Below are 21,541 nucleotides of genomic sequence, written 5' to 3'. Positions count from 1 at the left end.
TTCAATCTTGCATTGGAACCTATGGCTAGATTCCTGGAGGAATCGGATATGTTCAGAGGCATTCAAGTAGGGTCTTGTGCAGTGAAGTTAGCCCTGTTCGCTGATGATGTTATACTTTTTATGTCAAACCCTCAAGAGCATTTAGGGACGATTTTTCAATTTTTGCAGGAATTTGGGCAATGCTCGGGATATAAAGTCAACATAGCCAAGAGCGAACTGCTGGAGTTGGGCAGGCCATTGCCTAAGACCTTTTGGCAATCCTTGGGTTGCGGGATATCACCGGTTGAGCACTGCATTACTTATCTGGGTATCAGAATAGGGAGGGTACCAGACACTCTGTATGGCCTAAATTATCCCCCGTTAATTTAAAAAAATACAAGCGGAACTCACTAGATGGAGCCAATTGCCGTTGTCCCTCCTGGGAAGATGCCATCTGATTAAGATGGTTAGTTTCCCCAGATTGCTATACCCTTTTCAAACACTTCCTCTCTTGTTGAAGCATGTGGATGTCTCTAAACTGACGGCTTCATTCACTAAATTTATATGGGCAGGAAAAAGGCCGCGCATAGCACTTACCAAGCTCATGATGGGTAAACAAGAAGGGGGTGTGAACTTTCCGAATGTCAGGGGTTATAACGTGGTCTGTCTTTTTCGCCATGTAGTAGATTGGCTTCATGAAACAAGCAATTATTCCAACTTAGATCTGGAGGGGGAGTATGCCTCACCCTGGAACCTGAAAGCTTTGTTAAATTGTAGAGTTGCTTCTCTTCCGTGCCGTCTCAAAACCTCCATTGTATTGAGAGATACAGTCCTAGCTTGGAAAGTGGTACGTAAGCAGTTTGGGTTACCTCACCTGGTATCGAAATATATGCCGTTGAGCGGACACCCGGAATTTTTACCGGGAATGGACAAGGAGGACGGAATTGCCTCATGGGGGAGGGTAGGCATTGGCAACGCAGGGGATCTTATGCACACAGAGGAAAAGAGGTGGTTAACTGGGGAGGAAATCACCACTAAACTCAGACCCATAGCAGGTAGGGTCAATTTTTTGCAAGTACTCCAGGTACGAGCATTTTGCACCTCCAGGCTCAGGGATTTGAGTAAGGAAGCTACCTCGCACACTTTGAATGAGGTCATAGGCCCAACAACTGGGCGGGCGACCATTTCAGGGCTGTATAGAGCATTGAGAGATGGTTTTGTTCGTCCGCAATTAGGGATTGGTTTTAAAATCTGGGAACGGTGGACTCAGGATCCAGGTATAGGAGAGACCATACTGGGGGTTTGGGAGACGGTACGGAAGAATGTTATAAATGAGAGCTGGAGGGAAACCTATTTTAAGTTGATGCATGCAGCTATATATGGCTTTAATATTCTGCCTTCACAATCTTTCCCTGACCGCATTACAAGTTGTCCCAAGTGCAATACACCACTGACGAATTTGTGGCATGGAGTGTGGGGGTGTGTACATACGAAACGATTTTGGGGGATGGTACAGAAATATATTGAGGACCATTGGAAAACGAATCTCCCAATGACGCCTCAAGCGCTACTATTCCATCAGGCGCGGCCGCCGGAGGAAGAGAGTGCTCGAGGAGTGAGATCACCTCCAGTGCTGGTGCACACGATTTTACTGGTAGCCTTGAGATGCCTCCTGAGTAAATGGTTAGAGACAGATACGCCGGGGTTAGAATTGATTGTGTCACGGCTGAAACAGTTATTGGTTCTTGAGAGGGTGGAGGTGGAAAGGCGGAAGGAAACGGGAACCAAGAAGCTATTTGATAAGTGGCAAATATTCATAAAATCGCAATGTACAGCAGCCGAAATAGCGGAAATTGTTAAGCCTTTCCAGTACACAAAGTGGTACTGCACACAGCTCTTGGCAGACACTTTAGGGGGGTTGCAACTTTGAACCAGCTGGGGGATAAAGGATGAGTAGAAACTTATTGATGTTGATGACCTAGGTCGTGTCGGGGTTGGGGGAAGTCATGCTTTCGGTCCATTTGAAGATCGACAATTATGCCATGTTTATATGTTTATATGTTGTGTTGAATTTAATTCAAAGTTAATTCCATGACAGTTGAGTGCTGCGCACTCATGATGTAACTTTTACGTGAAATGTTTGTAAGAAAATGTGAAAACTGACAATAAAAAGGATATTTTAAAAAGAACAGTGATCACCTGGCCTGACAAGGGTTCAGCCATTGGGCCGTCTGGAGGTAGGTAAAAATTAGGATCGGATGAGCTGCGCCCTCTAGTAGATGTCTCCACTCTTCCAAAGCCAATTTGATGGCCAGTAACTCCCGATCCCCAATCGAATAGTTGCGTTCTCCGGAAGAGAAGAGCTTAGAGAAACATCCACATACCCTTGACTTGCCCTAGGGACCTCTCTGGAACAGGAGTGCACCAGCACCGACAGAGTATGCGTGCACCTTCAACGAGAACTGCAGAGAGACATCCGGATGATGGAGGATAGAGGCTGACGTGAAGGCACTCTTCAGGCTATTGAATGCGGAATCTGCCTCGGGAGTCCACACCTTGGCATTCATGCCCTTCTTAGCGAGGTTAGAGATGGGAGAAGTCAGTAAGGAGAAGTTTGGAATAAACTGTCTGTAAAAATTGGCGAATCCCAAAAAGTGCTGTATGGCCATTCCAGGACAGACTTTACCTTCTCAGGATCCATCTCGAGACCTCGATTCAAGACGATGTAGCCCAGAAAGGGTAGAGCATCTCTGTCAAACACGCACTTGTCATGATGCGGGTTAGTGGACCCACTAGGCCGTACCGCCATAGCGGGGAGGCAGCTGGCCACACAACAGGGAACCCCAGCAATACAACGTCCCGCACAAGGGTACCTGGATAGTCCAGACAGTGGCCGCAGCTCTGGCACTGATGAAGATGGGTGCAGCAGGTAACGTCAAACGTGGCGGATGACACAGGTGCCGCAGGTAGCGCCAGACGTGGCAGATGACACAGGACATGGCGGATGACACAGAAGCCGCAGGTTGCGCCGGACGTGGCGAATCCCTCTGGACGTGGCAGATGACACAGGACGTAGCGGATGACACAGAAGCCACAGGTTGCGCCAGACGTGGCAAATTCCTCTGGACGTGGCAGATGACACAGAACGTGACACGACTCCGACACTAGTAGGCACAGGAACAAGAACAGCATGGGATACAGGAACAGGTAACAAGGCACGGGTAACAACTGGAACGGGAAACACTAAGGGACTATTTGCAAGACAGACTTGGGATGACTAACAACGCTCAGGCAAGGTTCAGAAGGGCTGGGGCCTTCTTATAGACCAGGAAATCATGGGCAGTTGATGATGATTCTCTCCTGTGCGCGCGCTGGCCCTTTAAGGCAGGGCACGAGTGTGCACGCGAACCCTACGGGACACAGCAGACCGGAGCGAAAGTGAGCGCTAGCGTCTCATAGGAAGGAAATGGGGACTAGCGATCACGGATCCATGGCTGCGGGCATCGGGAGGTGAGTAAACCCGACAGCCCGTGGCCATGGACGCTACAGCACTTCTACAACTAGGCGTACAGACAATTCTCCTTTAATCGTAGCAGAACTTGACGGACATGTCTCTGATGCGTCATAGGATCGGAGAGAAAAAATCAAGATATCATCAAGATAGACCACAACACAAACATAGAGGAGGTCACGGAAAATGTCATTAACAAACTTCTGGAAGACCGCGGGAGCATTACACAGGCCGAAGGCATACCTAGTTACTCAGTGTCCATCACGGGTGTTAAATGCAGTCTTCCATTCATCATCCTGGCAAATCCGGACTAGGTTGTAAGCCCCACGCAGGTCTAGTTTAGAAAAAATCTTAGCACCACGCATACGATCAAACAGTTCAGAGATCAGTGGCAACGGATATTTATTCTTCACCGTGATCTGGTTGAGACCTCGGTAGTTGATACAAGGACGAAGAGAGCCATCTTTCTTTTTGACAAAGAACAACCCGGCTCCGGCCAGGGAGGAAGACTTTCGTATGAAGCCCCTCTCCAAGTTCTCTTTCACATAGGTGGACATGGACAGAGTCTATGGCAAGGAGAGAGGATATACCCTACCACGGGGAAGGGATGCACAAGGAATCAATTCGATAGGGCAGTCATACGCCCTATGTGGAGGCAATGTCTCCGCCTCCCTCTTGCTGAAGACGTCCGCGAATACAGCAAAATGACTCGGCAATCCTGCCAATGACCGAGGCAGAGAAGGCTGAACTGAACGAATCTGCACCAGGCAATGGCTTTGACAATCAGGGCCCCAATGGAGAACCTCTCCAGAATTCCAGTCCAGGACTGGGGCATGCAGTCGGAGCCAAGGCAAGCCCAGCAACACAGGGTTAACAGCTTTGGATAGGACATAGAATGACAGAAGTTCGGAGTTAAGAGCCCCTACTTGGAACCTCAGTGCCTTGATCACAGTTATAACTGGGTCTGTTAGAGGTAGTCCATTTACTGAGGCAACCGTCAACAGGCTCTCAAGAGGGGTGGTGGGTAATTGAAGAAGGTCCACCAGGTGTCTACGGATGAATTAGCAGCGGATCCAGAGTCCAGATACACAGAGACCTGATGCGTTCTCTCACCGGACACTATGGTCACAGGTATGGACAATTTAGTCCATTCTTACCCAAGGTGGTCACTCCTAGCAACCCTAGGCTTTGGGATCTTTGGGGACACAGGCGCACAAGATGGCCACCGAGGCCGCAATAAAGACAGAGTCCAGAAGTGCGTCTGCATTGTCTCTCCTGGGTGAATAGCTTACACTGGTCCATTATCACAGACTCCTTAGGAGGATCGACATCTGAGGACAGCAGTGGTTGCTGCAAAGTAGGAGCCAGACTGGGAAGGACTCCCTCCCGTCGAACCTCTTGGAGGCGTTCTCGGATCCGTATAACGGACAGAAGGATGAGGTCATCTAGGGTAGACGGCAGATCTTGAGCGGCAAGTTCGTCCTTAATTTTAGGAGACAGTCCATGCCAGAATGCAGCCATCAGGGGCTCATTGTTCCATAACAGCTCTCCCGCCAGGGTGCGGAAGTGGATGGCATACTCACTCACAAAGGTGTCTCCTTGGCGTAGGTTAATCAAAGAAGCCGCTGCAGATGAGACCCGACCAGGGTCCTCAAACACCATACAAAAAGTCCAGAGGAAGGCTTGGATGTCACAGGTTTCTGGTCCTTGTCTCTCCCAGATAGGGTTCGCCCATGCAAAAGCCTTGCCAGTGAGGAGAGAGATGATGAAAGCGACCCTTGCGCCATCAGATGAAAATGTCCTATTAAACAGACAAGTGGATCTGGCACGGATTCAGAAATCCACGACAGGTACTTGCGTCTACATCATAGCAGTCAGGAAACACGCGGGTCACTGCCAGGAGGTGTAGTAGGAGGAACGGCAGCTTGTGCCTGCTGCCGACATGCAAGAATATTCAACGCCTGGAGGAGTTGATCCTGTCGAGACCGGAGGTCTAGCATATCTGCCCGCATCTCTTGAGACGTCGTCATAGTCTTGAATCGACCAGCGGGGTCCATGGCCTGAGTGTACTGTCACGAAGGGTCTGTGGACCCACTGGGCCGTACCGCCTTGGCGGTAAGGCAGCTGGCCAACAGGGCGCAGGTCAATGTCTATAGTTCGTATAAGTACCTGTGGCAGCTCGGACAGCAGCAAGGCAGGCTCGGCTGGGACTAGGCAGCAGGTAGACGTCAGGCGAGGTGAAGCAGGTCAGGCGTGGAATACAGCACAACATGACTTTGGCACAGCACAGTACTCGACCAGGATAGTACGGAATGCAGGTAATAGGAACACACTAGGAGGGCATCACATAGACAAACTTAGGAAACAATCAACAACGCTCAGGCATCGAAGCAGGGGGCTGGACACCTCTTATAGTCCAGGGTACTCACAGGTTCAAAGGTTATCAAAAGTCCGGTGCGCACCCTACAGGATCCGGCTGAGGTAAGTGAAAGCGAGCGCTGGCATCTCCTGAGGAGGAGGCTGGGGCCTGCGCTTGCCGACTCGTGGCTGCGGCTGTCAGGGGGAGATTGGAGCTGACGGCCCGCAGCCACGGACATTACACTGTTGTTATCTACATTACAGCACCTATCAGATTAGGTGACAGAACCTTAAGGGGCCGCTCTCAAACTTTTCAAAAGCTCAAATCATCTTTCAGAAGGATTAAACCTAAGAGGTCTCACAGGCATATTTTTCCACAAAACTGATATCAGGCCTTCCTGCACTACGAAGTGCTCTGAATGCGAACTTATATCAGGTGACTCGGTTGCATTATTTATGGACGATTCTGGGAGGCTGGATGTACAAAAAACAAATATGGTATTGGTTTTCTTTTGTTTTACGGCGTTAAAGAGGCTCTGTCACCACATTATAAGTGTCCTATCTCCTACATAAGGAGATCGGCGATATAATGTAGGTGATAGCAGTGCTTTTTTTTTTTTTTTAAACGATCCCTTTTCAGCACATTAATAGCAATTTTAGCTTTATGCTAATTCGTTTCCTAATGGACAACTGGGCGCGTTTTACTATTGACCAAGTGTGTATGACGCTGACCAATCAGGGTCATACACTTCTCTCCATTCATTTCCTCAGCACATAGGGATCCTTTTAGATCAGTATGTGCTGTCTTATACGAATACATTAACGATACTGAAGTGTTTAGACAGTGAATAGACATTCCACGGGATGTCTATTCACAATCCTGGCACTTCGTTAACGTTTCTGTGGTAGTTACAGCAGAGAAAGCGTAATCTCGCGAGATTACGCTGTAAATGACAGGTTACAGGGATATTACGCTTGCTCTGCTGTAACTACCACAGAAACGTTAAAGAAGTGCCGGGATTGTGAATAGACATCCCGTGGAATGTCTATTCACTGTCTAAACAGTTCAGTATCGTTAATGTGTTCGTATAAGACAGCACATACTGATCTAAAAGGATCCCTATGTGCTGAGGAAATGAATGGAGAGTTGTACTATTGTGATAAATTTGGCACAGTTTCTACTTGGCTGATCTAGTTTTATCCTGTCTTAATTTAAGAAAGAATTAAAAACCTGACCCACTGTGTAAACTGGATTTTTAGAAAAATCTAATTCACTACAATATAACATCTGGGCAACAATAATAATCAGCAAGTTTCAGCCGATTGAAGAACAATAAGACCACTGTAAACAGGTCTGTCTGAACACATCTTATCTGTAGTTATATCATTCTCCCCACTTCAGTAATTATAAGCATACATATTTATTAAAAATATGAAAATTGTTGCACCTTACAATTTCCAAGGCTTGTGCAATTTCACAGGTTACATCATCCTGTGCTTCAGTAGGGTAGATCTCTAGCAAAGGCACACAGTGACCAAGTTGTTCCAACAATTCATCAATCAACTCTCTTCGAATGTTAGCAATATTGGAAGAAAATGGTTCTGCAATGCGAACTCTGGCAATTAAGTAAGAAGATACATTTGGGCGAGGCTTGCAAGTAACCTAAAAACAAAAAGAAAATGTAGATCAATTGAATTTGAATTGTAAGTCTGTTTAGAAGGAAAAAAACTATGAAGCATCCTAGATTACATATGACCTTTGGGTTACAGTAGTTTTCATCTGAGTTGATGTGACTTATTTGTTGTTACTAACTGACCATACAGATAACTTTATTTGGGTACATAAATTTGTTTTTATAGTTAGGGCTGCAAAACAAATGTCATTAAAGAGGTAGTGTCAGAAAAAAAAACCGCTTCTCTAAAGACAAATATCGATAAGCTAATGGCGGCAGTTCTGACCCTGGAACCTCAGATGACCTGCTGTCATCGGGGGAAGGATCGTTCAGCCACACATTTCTTAATCCCATTAAAAAATGCACCATATCTGGCAGCCTTAGGCCTCATGAACAGTCATTTTGTGCTTCCATATAAGCTCTGAGTTGTTTACGGCACCCTCAGAAGTCTATGGTGTTGTACTGTACCTCTGATTACCATACAGAACCAACAGTGAAAAAATAGTGACATGTTCCTTTGGATGCCATATTCTAGGGAGTATTGCTTCTAACGGTAAATACGTCTGTAATTTTGTGCTGTACGAAGGGACACTGCATGCCTCTGTACAGGCTCTGTCTATACAGCTCTGCCATGTACACAAGCCCTTTATGGTCTATGTGCATTATATTCTAGACCAATTAATTTCAGTAAAAAAAAAAATTTGATTTCTTGTTCTCACTGTAAAATCGTATTCTCGTTGAATTCATTGGGGACACAACACCATAGATATAGGCCCTTGCCATAGGAGGCTGACACTAGGTAGGAAGAAAGAGTTACACACACACACACACACACACACACACACACACACACACACGTAGGCTGTACCCTTCACAAAGACACTGGACTATTTAGTTTATACAGAAGCAGTAAGAGAAGAAGATAGCAACATATCCATGGTCCTGGAACAACAACAACAACACAACAATGAAACAACCAGAACAAGAGTCCCGGGATTAAGACAACAAAAGAGGCAGATTGTCCTCCAATGAATTCAACAAGAAAAGGATTATACAGGGAGTAAAAATAAAATTAAAAAAATCACATTTTCTCGTTAATGTCATTGGGGGACACAGCACCATAGGACGTCCTAAAGCACTCCCAGAGGGTGGGCAGAAGAAGGAATCTGCCATGCAACCTGCCTAACACACAGCAGCTTGGAGCACCTTTTGACCCAGGATGGCATCATAGGAATCCAGGGTATTAATCTGGTAGAACTTTGTTTAGGTATGCACCGAAACCTAGGGAGCCTTCCTGCTGTTATCCAGATGTCGAAGAGATCTCCTAGGTGTACCCATAGCGGTTTGTGGGAAGAAGGAATACAGCAGAAGAGCTCGGTTTTGGAACCCAATAACCTCTGAACAGTGACTTGGACAAATCAGGAGGAATACACTGGTAGGACTAATACGAAAAGCGTTCCCTACAAGACATTTATATATTCGCACTGGTACTATATCATAAGGGTAGTTCCGGAAAGAATTTATATTTATGTGAAAGGTAAAGACCATGTGCGGGAAAAAAAAACGGGTAGCGGCAGCAAGTTATGAAACCCATCTGCTAATGGTTCGAAAGGGAAGGCCTGAGGAGCCCCCAGGAACAAGTCGGTCCTTGGGAACAACAGGAACCCCCTTCACCTTGACTGCTTGAGAACTCTGGGCAACAACAGTAAGGGAGGGCAGAAATGCAGAAAAGAGAACCCTTCCCAAGGAGTAACCAGGGCGCTGACTGCAAAAAACATGGGATACCGAGCCCTGGCCACCATAGGCTGAAGTCTTGTGATTGAGACAAGATGCTCACATCCGGCAGATCTGGAGGACAAACTCCGGATGGATCGACCACTCGCCCAGATCTAGCTTTTCCCGACTGAGAAAATCTGTAGTCCAGTTGTCCACTGCCAGCATGTAGACCGCAGACAGAGCTGGACATGACTCTTGCGTGGAGCTAATCACAGGCTACAGCGGTCTCCTGGGATGAAATGTCATCCCAGGAGGCCGTCCTGCTAGCAGGCCGGCTAAGTGCTGCAGTTTTCCGCAGCGGACATTCTGGGTGAAAAACTGCACCACAGTTTGAGGTTTTATTTCTCCCGGACTTCCCTGCGGCGCACAGAGCGGATACGCTGCGTGCTTGTACGTATCTGCCCCGTGTGAAGCTTTACAGGTCATCAGGTATCTGTATTTTTTTATTTTACCAGATATTATAGTACAGCATGTTGCAGTGTTCTGACCCTCAAAATACTACGGAAACCTGACGGAAAAGAATGAACGCAAGTTTGAACAGAGCCTTATTTCATGCTATGTTGCAGAGCTAGAGAATCATAGCTAAATTATAGTGACTCTAAAGTACAGAAAATTCAAGTGTTTGACTTCAACGGAGGAGGCACATTTTCTCCCCAAAGACAAGTCAAGAAGGGTTAAATATACTAGTGAAAGCTGACAATAGCGAAAACATGTTATTATTGGTTTAGTATAGAAAGATTCCTTTCTAGTGTTCTATACACGTTTTCACATGCCCAAAATGAAAATATGTACCGGTCTAAAAGATTAACTATTTCAGTTTGAAAATGCTATATCTTTTCTGTTGTGTCTACATATTCACACACTGCAATTTCCTATTGCAAGTTGTGCTTTTGTGGCACATCTTGGTTTGGTGAAACAAGCTTTTACATGTACTTTCTTCAAATCAAACACTGTTTAGATTGTTGCATTAGTTTCAGGATGTTTTTGATCGAGAAAATCAGGGCAATTTTCTCATTACAAAGTTGTACAGTATTTGCTTTGTCACCAACCTAAACATTTCTCATCACAGAAAGTGATGGCTTATCACTAGGATATGCCATAACTTTCTGATCGGTGGCGGTCAAGCTGTCTAACGATCCTGAGCATTAATTTGCTGCCCTGCACAGGTAGTGGCTGAGTGCCCCATTGTGCGGGGAGAAACTTTTATATATAAAAGTGTTATATGTTTAAAATATATGTATAAATAGTAATAAAGGTAGAAATGCACTATAGTGGTTACAAGTTCATCTGATTTGCAAGCAAAAATTAAAAATACATACCTCCACAAGAAGTCCAACATACTGTATAGCACCTTCTTCATATTTGTGGAAAAACAGCTCTGGGTTTGTTTTCCAAACACCAATCCACTTATTTTTCTTCTTTAATTTCTCCGAAAGGAACCTACAAAGTATTCCATCTACTTCTTCCGCCTATAAAGATAAGAGTATTTAACAGCAAATATTAATCCAATTTTACATTTTATATAAGACCTTTTTTTTGTCAAACGCTTTTCCAAATGGGGAGCTGCCAAGGCATAGCCAAGCATTTGGCAAGTGTAACCCTTGGAAAAAATATAATATAACGCCCCGTTTTTAAAATGCCACGTGATGTGGAAAAAAATCTGCGGAATCGAGGGCATGCTGCGTATTTTCATATCCGCAGAATGTCAATTCTGTCACAGATTTGTTGAGAGTTTTCTCTGTGGAATTTATCCTTTGATATTAATAAGGTAATTTTTGCAGCAATTTTGCATCAAAATCTGCATTTAAGGCCTCGTTTACACGAGCGTGATATACGTGCGTGCGACGCGCGTGCTTTTCACGCGTGTCGTATGCACCTATATTAGTCTATGGGGGCATGCAGACAGTCCGTGAGTTTTGCTCAGCGTGAGCGCGCTGAAAAAAACTCACGACATGTCCTATCTTTGTGCGCTGTTCGCGCATCACGCACCCATTGAAGTCAATGGGTGCGTGAAAACCACACATGCCGCACGGAAGCACTTCCGTGCGAACTGCGTGATTCGCGCAACAGCTGTCAAACTCTGAATGTAAACAGAAAAGCACCACGTGCTTTTCTGTTTACAAACATCCAAACGGAGTGTCATAATGATGGCGGCTGCGCGAAAATCACGCAGCCGCGCATCATACACTGATGACACACGCAGCTGTTAAGTGCCTTTTGCGCACGCAAAACGCACACGCTCGTGTAAATCAGGCCTAACACAGCGGAAAATATCTGCAACGCCTAACCTCACTGTTGGAGTAACATTTGGAGTACCAGCAGTTATCAGTTGGAGTATTTCATACATTTCCGAGTCACTCATGACCGTGCTGCTCGGTTGTCATAGTAAGCTCAGGCTACCTAGAAGACAACAGAGGGGGGCCTCCAGAACTTTGTTATTAATGTAAGTGAAACTTTGGGGGCCTGAAGAGTTCCATGACTCTTCCCAAAAGTTGATTAATTATTTTCTGGAGTTACATTTCTGGTTTAATTTTTATTTTATCTAGCCCTCTTTTTCATGAAGAATAAGAGAGCTTTCCCATAGTGTGGGAGATTTATCAAAACTGGTGCAAAAGAAAAGTGGAGTAGTTTCCCATGGCAACCAATCAGAGTCCACCTTTCATTTTTCAGAGGCCCTTTGGAAAATGAAACCACCATACTAATTGGTTGCTGTTGGCAACTACTCCACTTTGCTGTGCACCAGTTTTGATAAATCTCCCTCTATGTTTAAAAAAATATTCTCTCCTGTTGTATGGTGCCTGCTGACCTGAGCAAGACAACATGCAAACATTGCAGCAGTGCTCAGGCCCCGTAGTGGTGTATCGGTGCATTTATGCACCTGAAAACCTCTGCAATGTTAAAAACATATAATGGGAAAGTCCTCTTATTCTTTGTGTATAAGATTACAAAATTAAGAAAAAAAAACCCGGAAACCTCGTTACTAATTGGAACCATTTGAGGATGTTTCCACCCAAAACCCTTAGGGCTTATTCAGACAAACGTTAAATACGTCCGTGCAACGCGCGTGATTTTCACGCGCCACGCACGGACCTGTATTAGTCTATGAGGCCGTGCAGATAGTCCGTGATTTTTACGCAGCGTGAATCCGCTGCGTAAAACTCACGACATGTCAGTTCTTTGTGCGTATTTCGCGAATCACGCACCCATTGAAGTCAATGGGTGCGTGAAAATCACGCGCACCACGTGGAAGCACTTCCGTGGGACGCGCGTGATTCGCGCAACAGCAGTGAAAAGGATAAATGAAAACAGAAAAGCACCATGTGTTTTTCTGTTTACAAACATCCAAACAGAGTGTCATAATGATGGCGGTTGCGCGAAAATCACGCAGCCGCGCATCATATGGTGATGACACACGGAGCTGCTAAGTGCCTTTTGCGCACGCAAAACGCGTTTTTTGCGTGCACAAAACGCACACGCTCGTGTGAATCCGGCCTTAGGCTATGTTCACATGGCTTATTTTCAGACGTTTTTCGGGCCGTAAACGTCCCCGAAAAATGGCAGAAAATACAGGGGCTGAATGCCTACAAACATCTGCTCATTGATTTCAATGGGGAAAAACTGCGTTTCGTTCCCACGGGGCGTTTTTTTTATGCGGCCGTTTGCAAAAACGGCGCCTAAAAAACGCCATGTAAATAAGAAGTGCATGGCACTTCTTGAACCATTTTTGGAATCGTTTTTCATTAGGTCAATAGCAAAACAGCTCCAAAAATGGAAATTAAAAAAAAACGCATCAAAAAACACTTGACGCTTAAAAAACGGCTGAAAATTAGAGCCTGTTTTTTCTTGAAAACAGCTCCATATTTTACAGCCGTTTTTAGTTTGCCGCGTGAACATACCCTTCGGAACAAGGAATAACACGTAGACATGGATAACAATGCCACTTCATTGATGGCTACATAAAGACTTCACGTGAATTGTGTGCAACACAACCATTACCGCTATCTTATTAATATGTTTGTCATGTGACTTGCAAGTACATGAAAATAAATGTATTACCATGGGCTGCAACTGCAGCCCTACGTGTGTAGACCCAGCCCAGACAACACTTTACTAACCTCAGTAAAAATAAAAGAATAAAATACTGTATAGTTAAAATCTTTAATGACACAAACCGTGGCGCACCCGTGCCTGAGTGCAGGTCACTGGGAAAAAAGCTGAAATAGTGCAGGAACCAGTATAGCTGTATGGGGAGAAGGGAGTCAGCTGTTTTCCTGTACCCTCTACATTAGAGAGAGGTAGGTTTAGCAAAAACTTTGCATTTCCTTATGGATGATAGTTAGTGTGGCTAGATAGAAGCGGTATGGCTTTCTTTGAAACAACATTCAATATTTGTCAAGGTATTAAATAGGCTCGGTCACCACATTATAAGTGCCCCATTTCCTACATAATGTGATTGGCGCTGTAATGTAGATAACAGCAGTGGTTTTTATTTAGAAAAACAATCTATTTTCACCAAGTTATGAGCGATTTTAGCTTTATGCTAATTAGTTTCTCAATGGACAGCTGGGCGTGTTTTTACTTTTGACCAAGTGGGCGTTGTGGAGAGAAGTGTATGACGCTGACCAATCAGTGTCATACACTTCTCTCCATTCATTTACTCTGCACATAGTGATCCTGCGTTGTTCACTAAGTGCAGCCACATTCACACACATTACTGAAGCGTCTTGACAGTAAATAGACACCGCGTCCAACCAGGACGGGATGTCTATTCACAATCCCGACACATCGGTAACGTTTGTGTGACTTACAGCACAGCACATCGAGATCACATTGTGCTTGTTGTGCTGTAAGTCACACACAAACGTTATCGAAGTGTCGGGATTGTGAATAGACATCCCGTCCTGGTTGGATGCGATGTCTATTTACTGTCCAGACACTTCAGTAACGTTAATGTGTGTGAATGTGGCTGCACATAGTGAACAATGCAGGATCACTATGTGCAGAGTAAATGAATGGAGAGAAGTGTATGATGCTGATTGGTCAGCATCATACACTCCTCTGTACAACGCCCACTAGGTCAAAAGTAAAAACACGCCCAGTTGTGCATTAAGAAAGTCATTAGCATAAAGCTAAAATAGGTCACAACTTGGTTTAAATAGATCGTTTTTCTAAATAAAATAAAAAACTGTTGTTCTCTACATTAGAGTGCCGATCTCATTGTGTAGGAGTTAGGGCACTTATAATGTGGTGACAGAGCCTCTTTAACACAATGGGGCGATGGGTGAGCATGCGCACTCTATACAAGTCTATGGTAGTTATTGCTTTCACTATTCTGTATATACCAGACTTGTATGAAGCGGCTGTGTGCAGGGGCATAGCTATAGAGGGTACAGTGGTAGCAGTCGCACCCAGGACATATGCGGGGGCCAGAACTGGCAAGGTGACCGGTCCTATCCAGGAGGAGAACCAATAGAGAGGTGGTCACTTGGCTCTCTCCATTGATTTCTCTGGTAGTTACGGAAACAGCCATGCCCGCTTGGGTGACCCCCATTCTGGAGAAAGGTGCATGTCCCAGATTTATGGATTTGCCATACATTTCTGAGGGAATCTGTTCACAGAGAGTTTTCTGACGCGGAAACCGCATTGGAAAACGCACCAAAAAAACGTTTTTCCCAAGAGCAGAGGCAGAGAAAGCTTTTTTCGCTGCGTTTTAGCCCATGGCGCTTAATGGCCGCGGGCGAAAAACGGCGTGCAGGCAGATCAAAATCTGCCTCAAAATTACAGACGGAATTTTGAGGCAGAATTTTCTGCCTGCAAAAAAACTCAGTGTGAACGTACCCTTAGGCTATGTTCACACGGAGTATTTTGGGGGAGGAATATCTGCCTCAAAATTCCGTTTGGAACTTTGAGGCAGATATTCCTCTCCCTGCACGCCGTTTTTCGCCCGCGGCCATTGAGCGCCGCGGGCATAAAACAGCGCGAAATACGCTTTCTCTGCCTCCCATTGAAGTCAATGGGAGGTCAGAGGTGGAAGCGCCCGAAGATAGGGAAGGTCGCTTCTTTTTCCCGCGAGGCAGTTTTACTGCTCGCGGGAAAAAGACGCCGACGCCTCCCATTGAAATCAATGGGAGGCATTTTCGGGCCGTTTTTGCCGAGTTTTGCGACGCGGTTTCCGCGTCAAAAAACTCGGCAAAATACCCCGTGTGAACATAGCCTTAGGCTGGGTTCACACAGAGTATTTTGAAGGAAATCTGCCTCAAAATCCCGTTTGGAATTTTGAGGCAGATTTTGCTCTGCCTGCACACCGATTTTCACCCGCCCGCGGTCATTGAGCCCCGCGGGCAAAAAACGTTGTGAAATACGCTTCTTCTGCCTCCCATTGATGTCAATGGTAGGTCACAATCGTAAACGGCCGAAGATAGTGCATGTCCCTTTTTCCCGTGAGCCGGTTTTTCCGCTCGATGGAAAAAAACGCCTCCCCCTCCCATTGAAATCAATGGGAGGAATTTTCAGCCATTTTTTGGCTCGTTTTCCGACACGGCTTCCGAGTCAAAAAAACTCCGCGTGAACTGGCCCTTAGGGTATGTTCACAGGTTTTTTTGCAACCAGAAAAATCTGCCTCAAAATTCCCAGGAATTTTGAGGCAGGTTTTACCCTGCCTGCACTTTCTTTGCCGGAGTTTTTGCGGCATTTTTCGGTAGCAGCAATTCAGCGCCGCAGGATAAAACACCGCAAAAAACGCTTTCTCTGCCTCCCATTGATTTCAATGGGAGGTCAGAAACGGAACAAAGGGAAGAATGAGAATGAAGCGAGCATTTTTTTCCGCTCGTGGGATAAAACGCCTCCGCCTACCATTGAAATCAAATAGGAGGCGATTTCGGACAATTTTTGGCGCGGTTTCCGCTTAAAAAACAGCGCCAAAAAAACTCAGTGTGAACTAGCCCTTAGTTTCCTAAAACTGATTGTACTTCACTACTTTATACCCTGTGTCAGAGGCATAGCTAGGTTCTCCTGCACCCGGGGCAAAAATTCAGATTCACGCCCTCCCCAACATCTCCTTCCCGCTCGACATGTTTGCTTTCTCTACCAATCAATGAGGTGTCATTTTTTTTCTACATTTTTTTAATGTAACTCGAGCAATTCTACGTTTTACAAGCAATATAGTTCTATAAGGGAGTCAGGCTGGATTCACACGAGCGTGGCGTTTTTGCGTGCGCAAAAACCCACTTCCCAGCTCCGTGTGGCAGCAGCATATGATGCGCGGCTGCGTGCTTTTCGCGCAGCCGCCATCATTATGACACTCCATTTGGATGTTTGTAAACAGAAAAGCACGTGGTGCTTTTCTGTTTACATTCATCCTTTTGACAGCTGTTGCGCGAATCACACAGTTCGCATGGAAGTGCTTTCGTGCGGCATGCATGGTTTTCACGCACCTATTGACTTCAATGGGTGCGTGATTCGCGCAAAACGCCGAAAGAACGGACATGTCGTGACTTTTTTTCAGCGGACTCACGCTGCGTAAAAATCACGCACATGTCTGCACGGCCCCATAGACTAATACAGGTCCGTGCGACACGCGTGAAAATCACGCGCGTTGCACGGACGTAATTCCCGTTCGTCTGAATAAAGCATTACCATAACAATAAATGAAAATAAAATAAAGAGGTCACACCCACCCCTCTTGTAGATAGCACCACACACAGCCCCCTTCTTGTAGATAGAGCCACACACTGCCCCCCCTTGAAGATGGTGCCACACACAGGCCCCCCCCTTGTAGATGGTGCCACACACAGCCCCCCCCTTGTAGATGGTGCCACACACAGCCCCCCGCCTTGTAGATGGTGCCACACAGCCCCCCCTTGTTGATGGTGCCACACACAGCCCCCCCCTTGTAGATGGTGCCGCACATCAGCCCCCCCTTGTAAATGGTGCCACACACCAGCCCCCCTTTGTAGATGGTGCCACACACCAGCCCCCCCCCTTGTAGATGGTGCCACACACCAGCCCCCCCTTGTAGATGGTGCCACACACCAGCCCCCCCTTGTAGATGGTGCCACACACCAGCCCCCCCTTGTAGATGGTGCCACACACAGGAGCCCCCCTTGTAGATGGTGCCACACACAGGCCCCCCCCTTGTAGATGGTGCCACACACCAGCCCTCCCCCTTGTAGATGGTGCCACACCAGCCCCCCCTTGTAGATGGCGCCACACACAGGCCCCCCCTTGTAGATGGTGCCGCACACAGGCCCCCCCTTGTAGATGGTGCAACACACAGGCCCCCCCTTGTAGATTGCGCCACACACATCTCCCCGCCTTGTAGATTGTGCCACACAGCCCCCCCTTGTTGATGGTGCCACACACAGCCCCCCCCCTTGTAGATGGTGCCACACACCAACCCCCACTTTATAGATGGTGCCACACACCAGCCCCCCCTTGTAGATGGTGCCACACACCAGCCCCCCTTGTAGATGGTGCCACACATCAGTCCCCCCCTTGTAGATGGTGCCACACACCAGCCCTCCCTTGTAGATGGTGCCACACACCAGCCCCCCCTGTAGATGGTGCAACACACCAGCCCCCCCCCTTGCAGATGGTGCGACACACCAGCCCCCCTAGTAGATGGTGCCACACAACCCCCCCTTGTAGATGTTGCGACACATCAGCCCCCCCTTGTGTATGGTGCCACACACCAGCCCCCCCCTTGTAGATGGTGCCACACAACAGCCCCCCCCTTGTGCATGGTGCCACACACCAGCCCTCCCCTTGCAGATGGTGCAACACACCAGGCCCCCCCTTGTAGATGGTCCGACACACCAGCCCTCCCCCCTTGTAGATGGTGCGACACACCAGCCCTCCCCCCTGGTAGATGGTGCCACACAACAAACCCCCCCCCCCTTGTAGATGGTGCCACACACCAGCCCCCCCACCTTGTAGATGGTGCCACACACCAGCCCTCCCCTTGTAGATGGTGCGACACACCAGCCCCTCCTGGTAGATGGTGCCACACAACAGCCCTCCCTGGTAGATGGTGCCACACAACAGCCCCCCCTGGTAGATGGTGCCACACAACAGCCCCCCTCCCCGGTAGATGGTGCCACACAACAGCCCCCCTCCCCTGTAGATGGTGCCACGCACCAGCACCCCTCCCCTGTAGATGGTGCCACGCACCAGCCCCCTCCCCTGTAGATGGTGCCACACAACAGCCTTCCGCCCCTTGTAGATGGTGCCACACAACCCCCCCTTGTAGATGGTGCCACACACAGCCCCCTCCCATGTAGATGGTGCCACACACCAGCCCCCCTCACCTGTAGATGGTGCCACACAACAACCCCCCCCCCCTTGTAGATGGTGCCACACAATCGCCTTCCGCCCCTTGTAGATGGTGCCACACACAGCCCCCTCCCATGTAGAAGGTGCCACACAGCCTCCCCCCCTTGTAGATGGTGCCACACAACAACCCCCCCTCCTTGTAGATGGTACCACACAACAGCCTTCCGCCCCTTGCAGATGGTGCCACACAACAGCCCCCCCCCCTTGTAGATGGTGCCACACAACAACCCCCCCCTTGTAGATGGTGCCACACAACAGCCTTCCGCCCCTTGCAGATGGTGCCACACAACAGCCCCCCCCCCCTTGTAGATGGTGCCACACAACAACCGCCCCCTCCTTGTAGATGGTGCCACACAACAGCCTTCCGCCCCTTGTAGATGGTGCCACACAACAGCCTTCCGCCCCTTGTAGATGGTGCCACACACAGCCCCCTCCCATGTAGAAGGTGCCACACAGCCTCCCCCCCTTGTAGATGGTGCCACACAACAGCGTCCCCCCCTTGTAGATGGTGCCACACAACAACCGCCCCCTCCTTGTAGATGGTGCCACACAACAGCCTTCCGCCCCTTGTAGATGGTGCCACACAACAGCCTTCCGCCCCTTGTAGATGGTGCCACACACAGCCCCCTCCCATGTAGAAGGTGCCACACAGCCTCCCCCCTTGTAGATGGTGCCACACAACAGCCTCCCCCCTTGTAGATGGTGCCACACAACCCCCCCCTCCTTGTAGATGGTGCCACACAACAGCCTTCCGCCCCTTGTAGATGGTGCCACACAACAGCCCCCCCCCCTTGTAGATGGTGCCACACAACAGCCTCCCCCCCTTGTAGATGGTGCCACACAACAGCCTCCACCCTTGTAGATGGTGCCACACAACAGCCTCCCCCCCTTGTAGATGGTGCCACACAACAGCCTCCCCCCCCTTGTAGATGGTGCCACACAACAGCCTCCCCCCTTGTAGATGGTGCCACACAACAGCCTCCCCCCTTGTAGATGGTGCCACACAACAGCCTCCCCCCCTTGTAGATGGTGCCACACAACAACCTCCCCCCTTGTAGATGGTGCCACACAACAGCCTCCCCCCCTTGTAGATGGTGCCACACAACAGCCTCCCCCCCTTGTAGATGGTGCCACACAACAGCCTCCCCCCTTGTAGATGGTGCCACACAACAGCCTCCCCCCCCCCCCTTGTAGATGGTGCCACACAACAGCCCCCCCCTTGTAGATGGTGCCACACATTAGCCCCCCCTTGTAGATAGTGCAGGGCGCCACTCCGCCATAGTATGCAATTGAATGCGGCAGTTGCTGGCAGGTAGTATTAAAACATTTGGCGGGTTGCAGACCATTGCCTAAGGAAAGGGTAAACTGAGAAATACTGAACACCCCATCGCCAGCAGTGACAGTGCGGTCACAACACCTTGCAGTGACGCAGAATCTGATCGCAGTACAAGGAGATCCTCTCCTGCACCGACATCTTCACTCCGGACACATAGATGGGCGGCAGAGGCTGAGCCTGAATGGCAGATCCAAACAGCAACTCTTCAGCCTCCCATTCGTCCTCCACGGTGTCCAAACACGGCGGTAACTGAAGCTTACGGCACCCACGGCGAGTGCTAGCCATCTTTTGGATTCTAGGTGACGCGAACACCGAGCGCAGTGTGGGGCTACCTTCCGACCCCAGAGGGGAAAAAGGGTATTTGAACGGGCTTAAATTACAAGGCTTAGGTATTTTTGGACGGACAGATGGCACTAAAATGACTTTCTCTCCGTGGTTTAAACCCGGCTCTGAGTACAACTCGGCAGAGATCATGGACATGTCGAACTGCGACATCACGTCACTGCCTCCCGTCGCCATTTCTAGCAAAACGATAAATAACGGTCTTGCTCTCGTTTCCCGCCAGAGCTGACAGCCAATTGTCTCGCAGCATCTTGTCACGCGTAAAACCTTGCGGGGCCGTGTCACGTGATATATCCTGTAGCTTGTGGCGATAGTCATAGAATGATGGGAGTTGTAGTTGATAACAGCTGGCGAGCCCAAGGGTGCAGCCTAGTTTTTTTTTCTATTACTAAACAATTCAGCATTCTGAAATGAAAAAATAAATCCACAGTGACCCCCATAAGGGACAGCCAGTGCCCCTATTGTGCCAGGCACAGAGTTTTTATGTGTCACCCTAAACACTCATAAGTGCCAGACATAGTTCCTCCTACACGTACCCATAATATAAGTGTCCACCTAAAGCATGACAAGTGGGTTTAAGCCCCTATGATAACCCCTAAGGCTGGGTTCACACAACCTATTTTCAGACGTATTGGAGCCGTTTTACGCCTCGAATTACGTCTGAAAAAACGCCTCCAATACGTCGGCAAACATCTGCCCGTTACTTTCAATGGGTCTTACAATGTACTGTGCCGACGCCCTGTCATTTTACGCGTCGCTGTCAAAAGACAGCACGTAAAATAGCCTCGTCAAAGAAGTGCAGGACACTTCTTAGGACGTAATTGGAGCCGTTTTATATTGACTTCAATGAAGAACAGCTCCAAATTACGTCCGTAAAAGACGCGGCAAAAAACGCCAGTACATGCAATTACGTCTGAAATTCAGGAGCTGTTTTCTCCTGAAAACAGCTCCGTAATTTCAGACGTAAATGATCGTGTGCACATACCCTAAGTGAGAGGTTAGTGTTATTGTAGGTTAGGGATAGGGAAGACGGCGTTTGCCACGTGGCTGGCAGTGCCGCTATGTCTAGTGTGAGGAACAATAGAAGGGGTGTTTCGGAGGGAAAAGGCAGAAAACTGATTGGTTTATGGTAAAGGTGGGCAGGTAGGTGAGGGGGTTAAGAAGGAAAGCTCAGGTGCAGGAGTTTAGTTACCTGACCATGCCAGGGGAGCTCTCGTCGTGTGTGTATATTGAATA

General features: G+C 47.9%; 1 protein-coding gene across 1 annotated transcript in view; it reads right to left on the bottom strand.

The window, feature by feature from the left end:
- The window catches only part of SHCBP1L (SHC binding and spindle associated 1 like), a 79,872-nt gene extending 59,332 nt beyond the window's left edge, over positions 1–20,540 (bottom strand). The window contains exons 1-3 of the mRNA XM_075833125.1: positions 20,045–20,540; positions 10,617–10,766; positions 7,297–7,511 (exon numbers count right to left, since the gene is read on the bottom strand). Coding sequence (XP_075689240.1) covers positions 7,297–7,511; positions 10,617–10,766; positions 20,045–20,482 — 803 coding nt within the window. The 5' untranslated portion in view covers positions 20,483–20,540. The remainder of the gene's footprint in view (positions 1–7,296; positions 7,512–10,616; positions 10,767–20,044) is intronic.
- Positions 20,541–21,541: the final 1,001 nt, after the last annotated feature.

Source organism: Rhinoderma darwinii, chromosome 7 (genome assembly GCF_050947455.1).
Source record: "Rhinoderma darwinii isolate aRhiDar2 chromosome 7, aRhiDar2.hap1, whole genome shotgun sequence".
NCBI classification, from domain to species: domain Eukaryota; kingdom Metazoa; phylum Chordata; class Amphibia; order Anura; family Rhinodermatidae; genus Rhinoderma; species Rhinoderma darwinii.
This window is presented reverse-complemented; position numbering and strand designations above follow the sequence as displayed.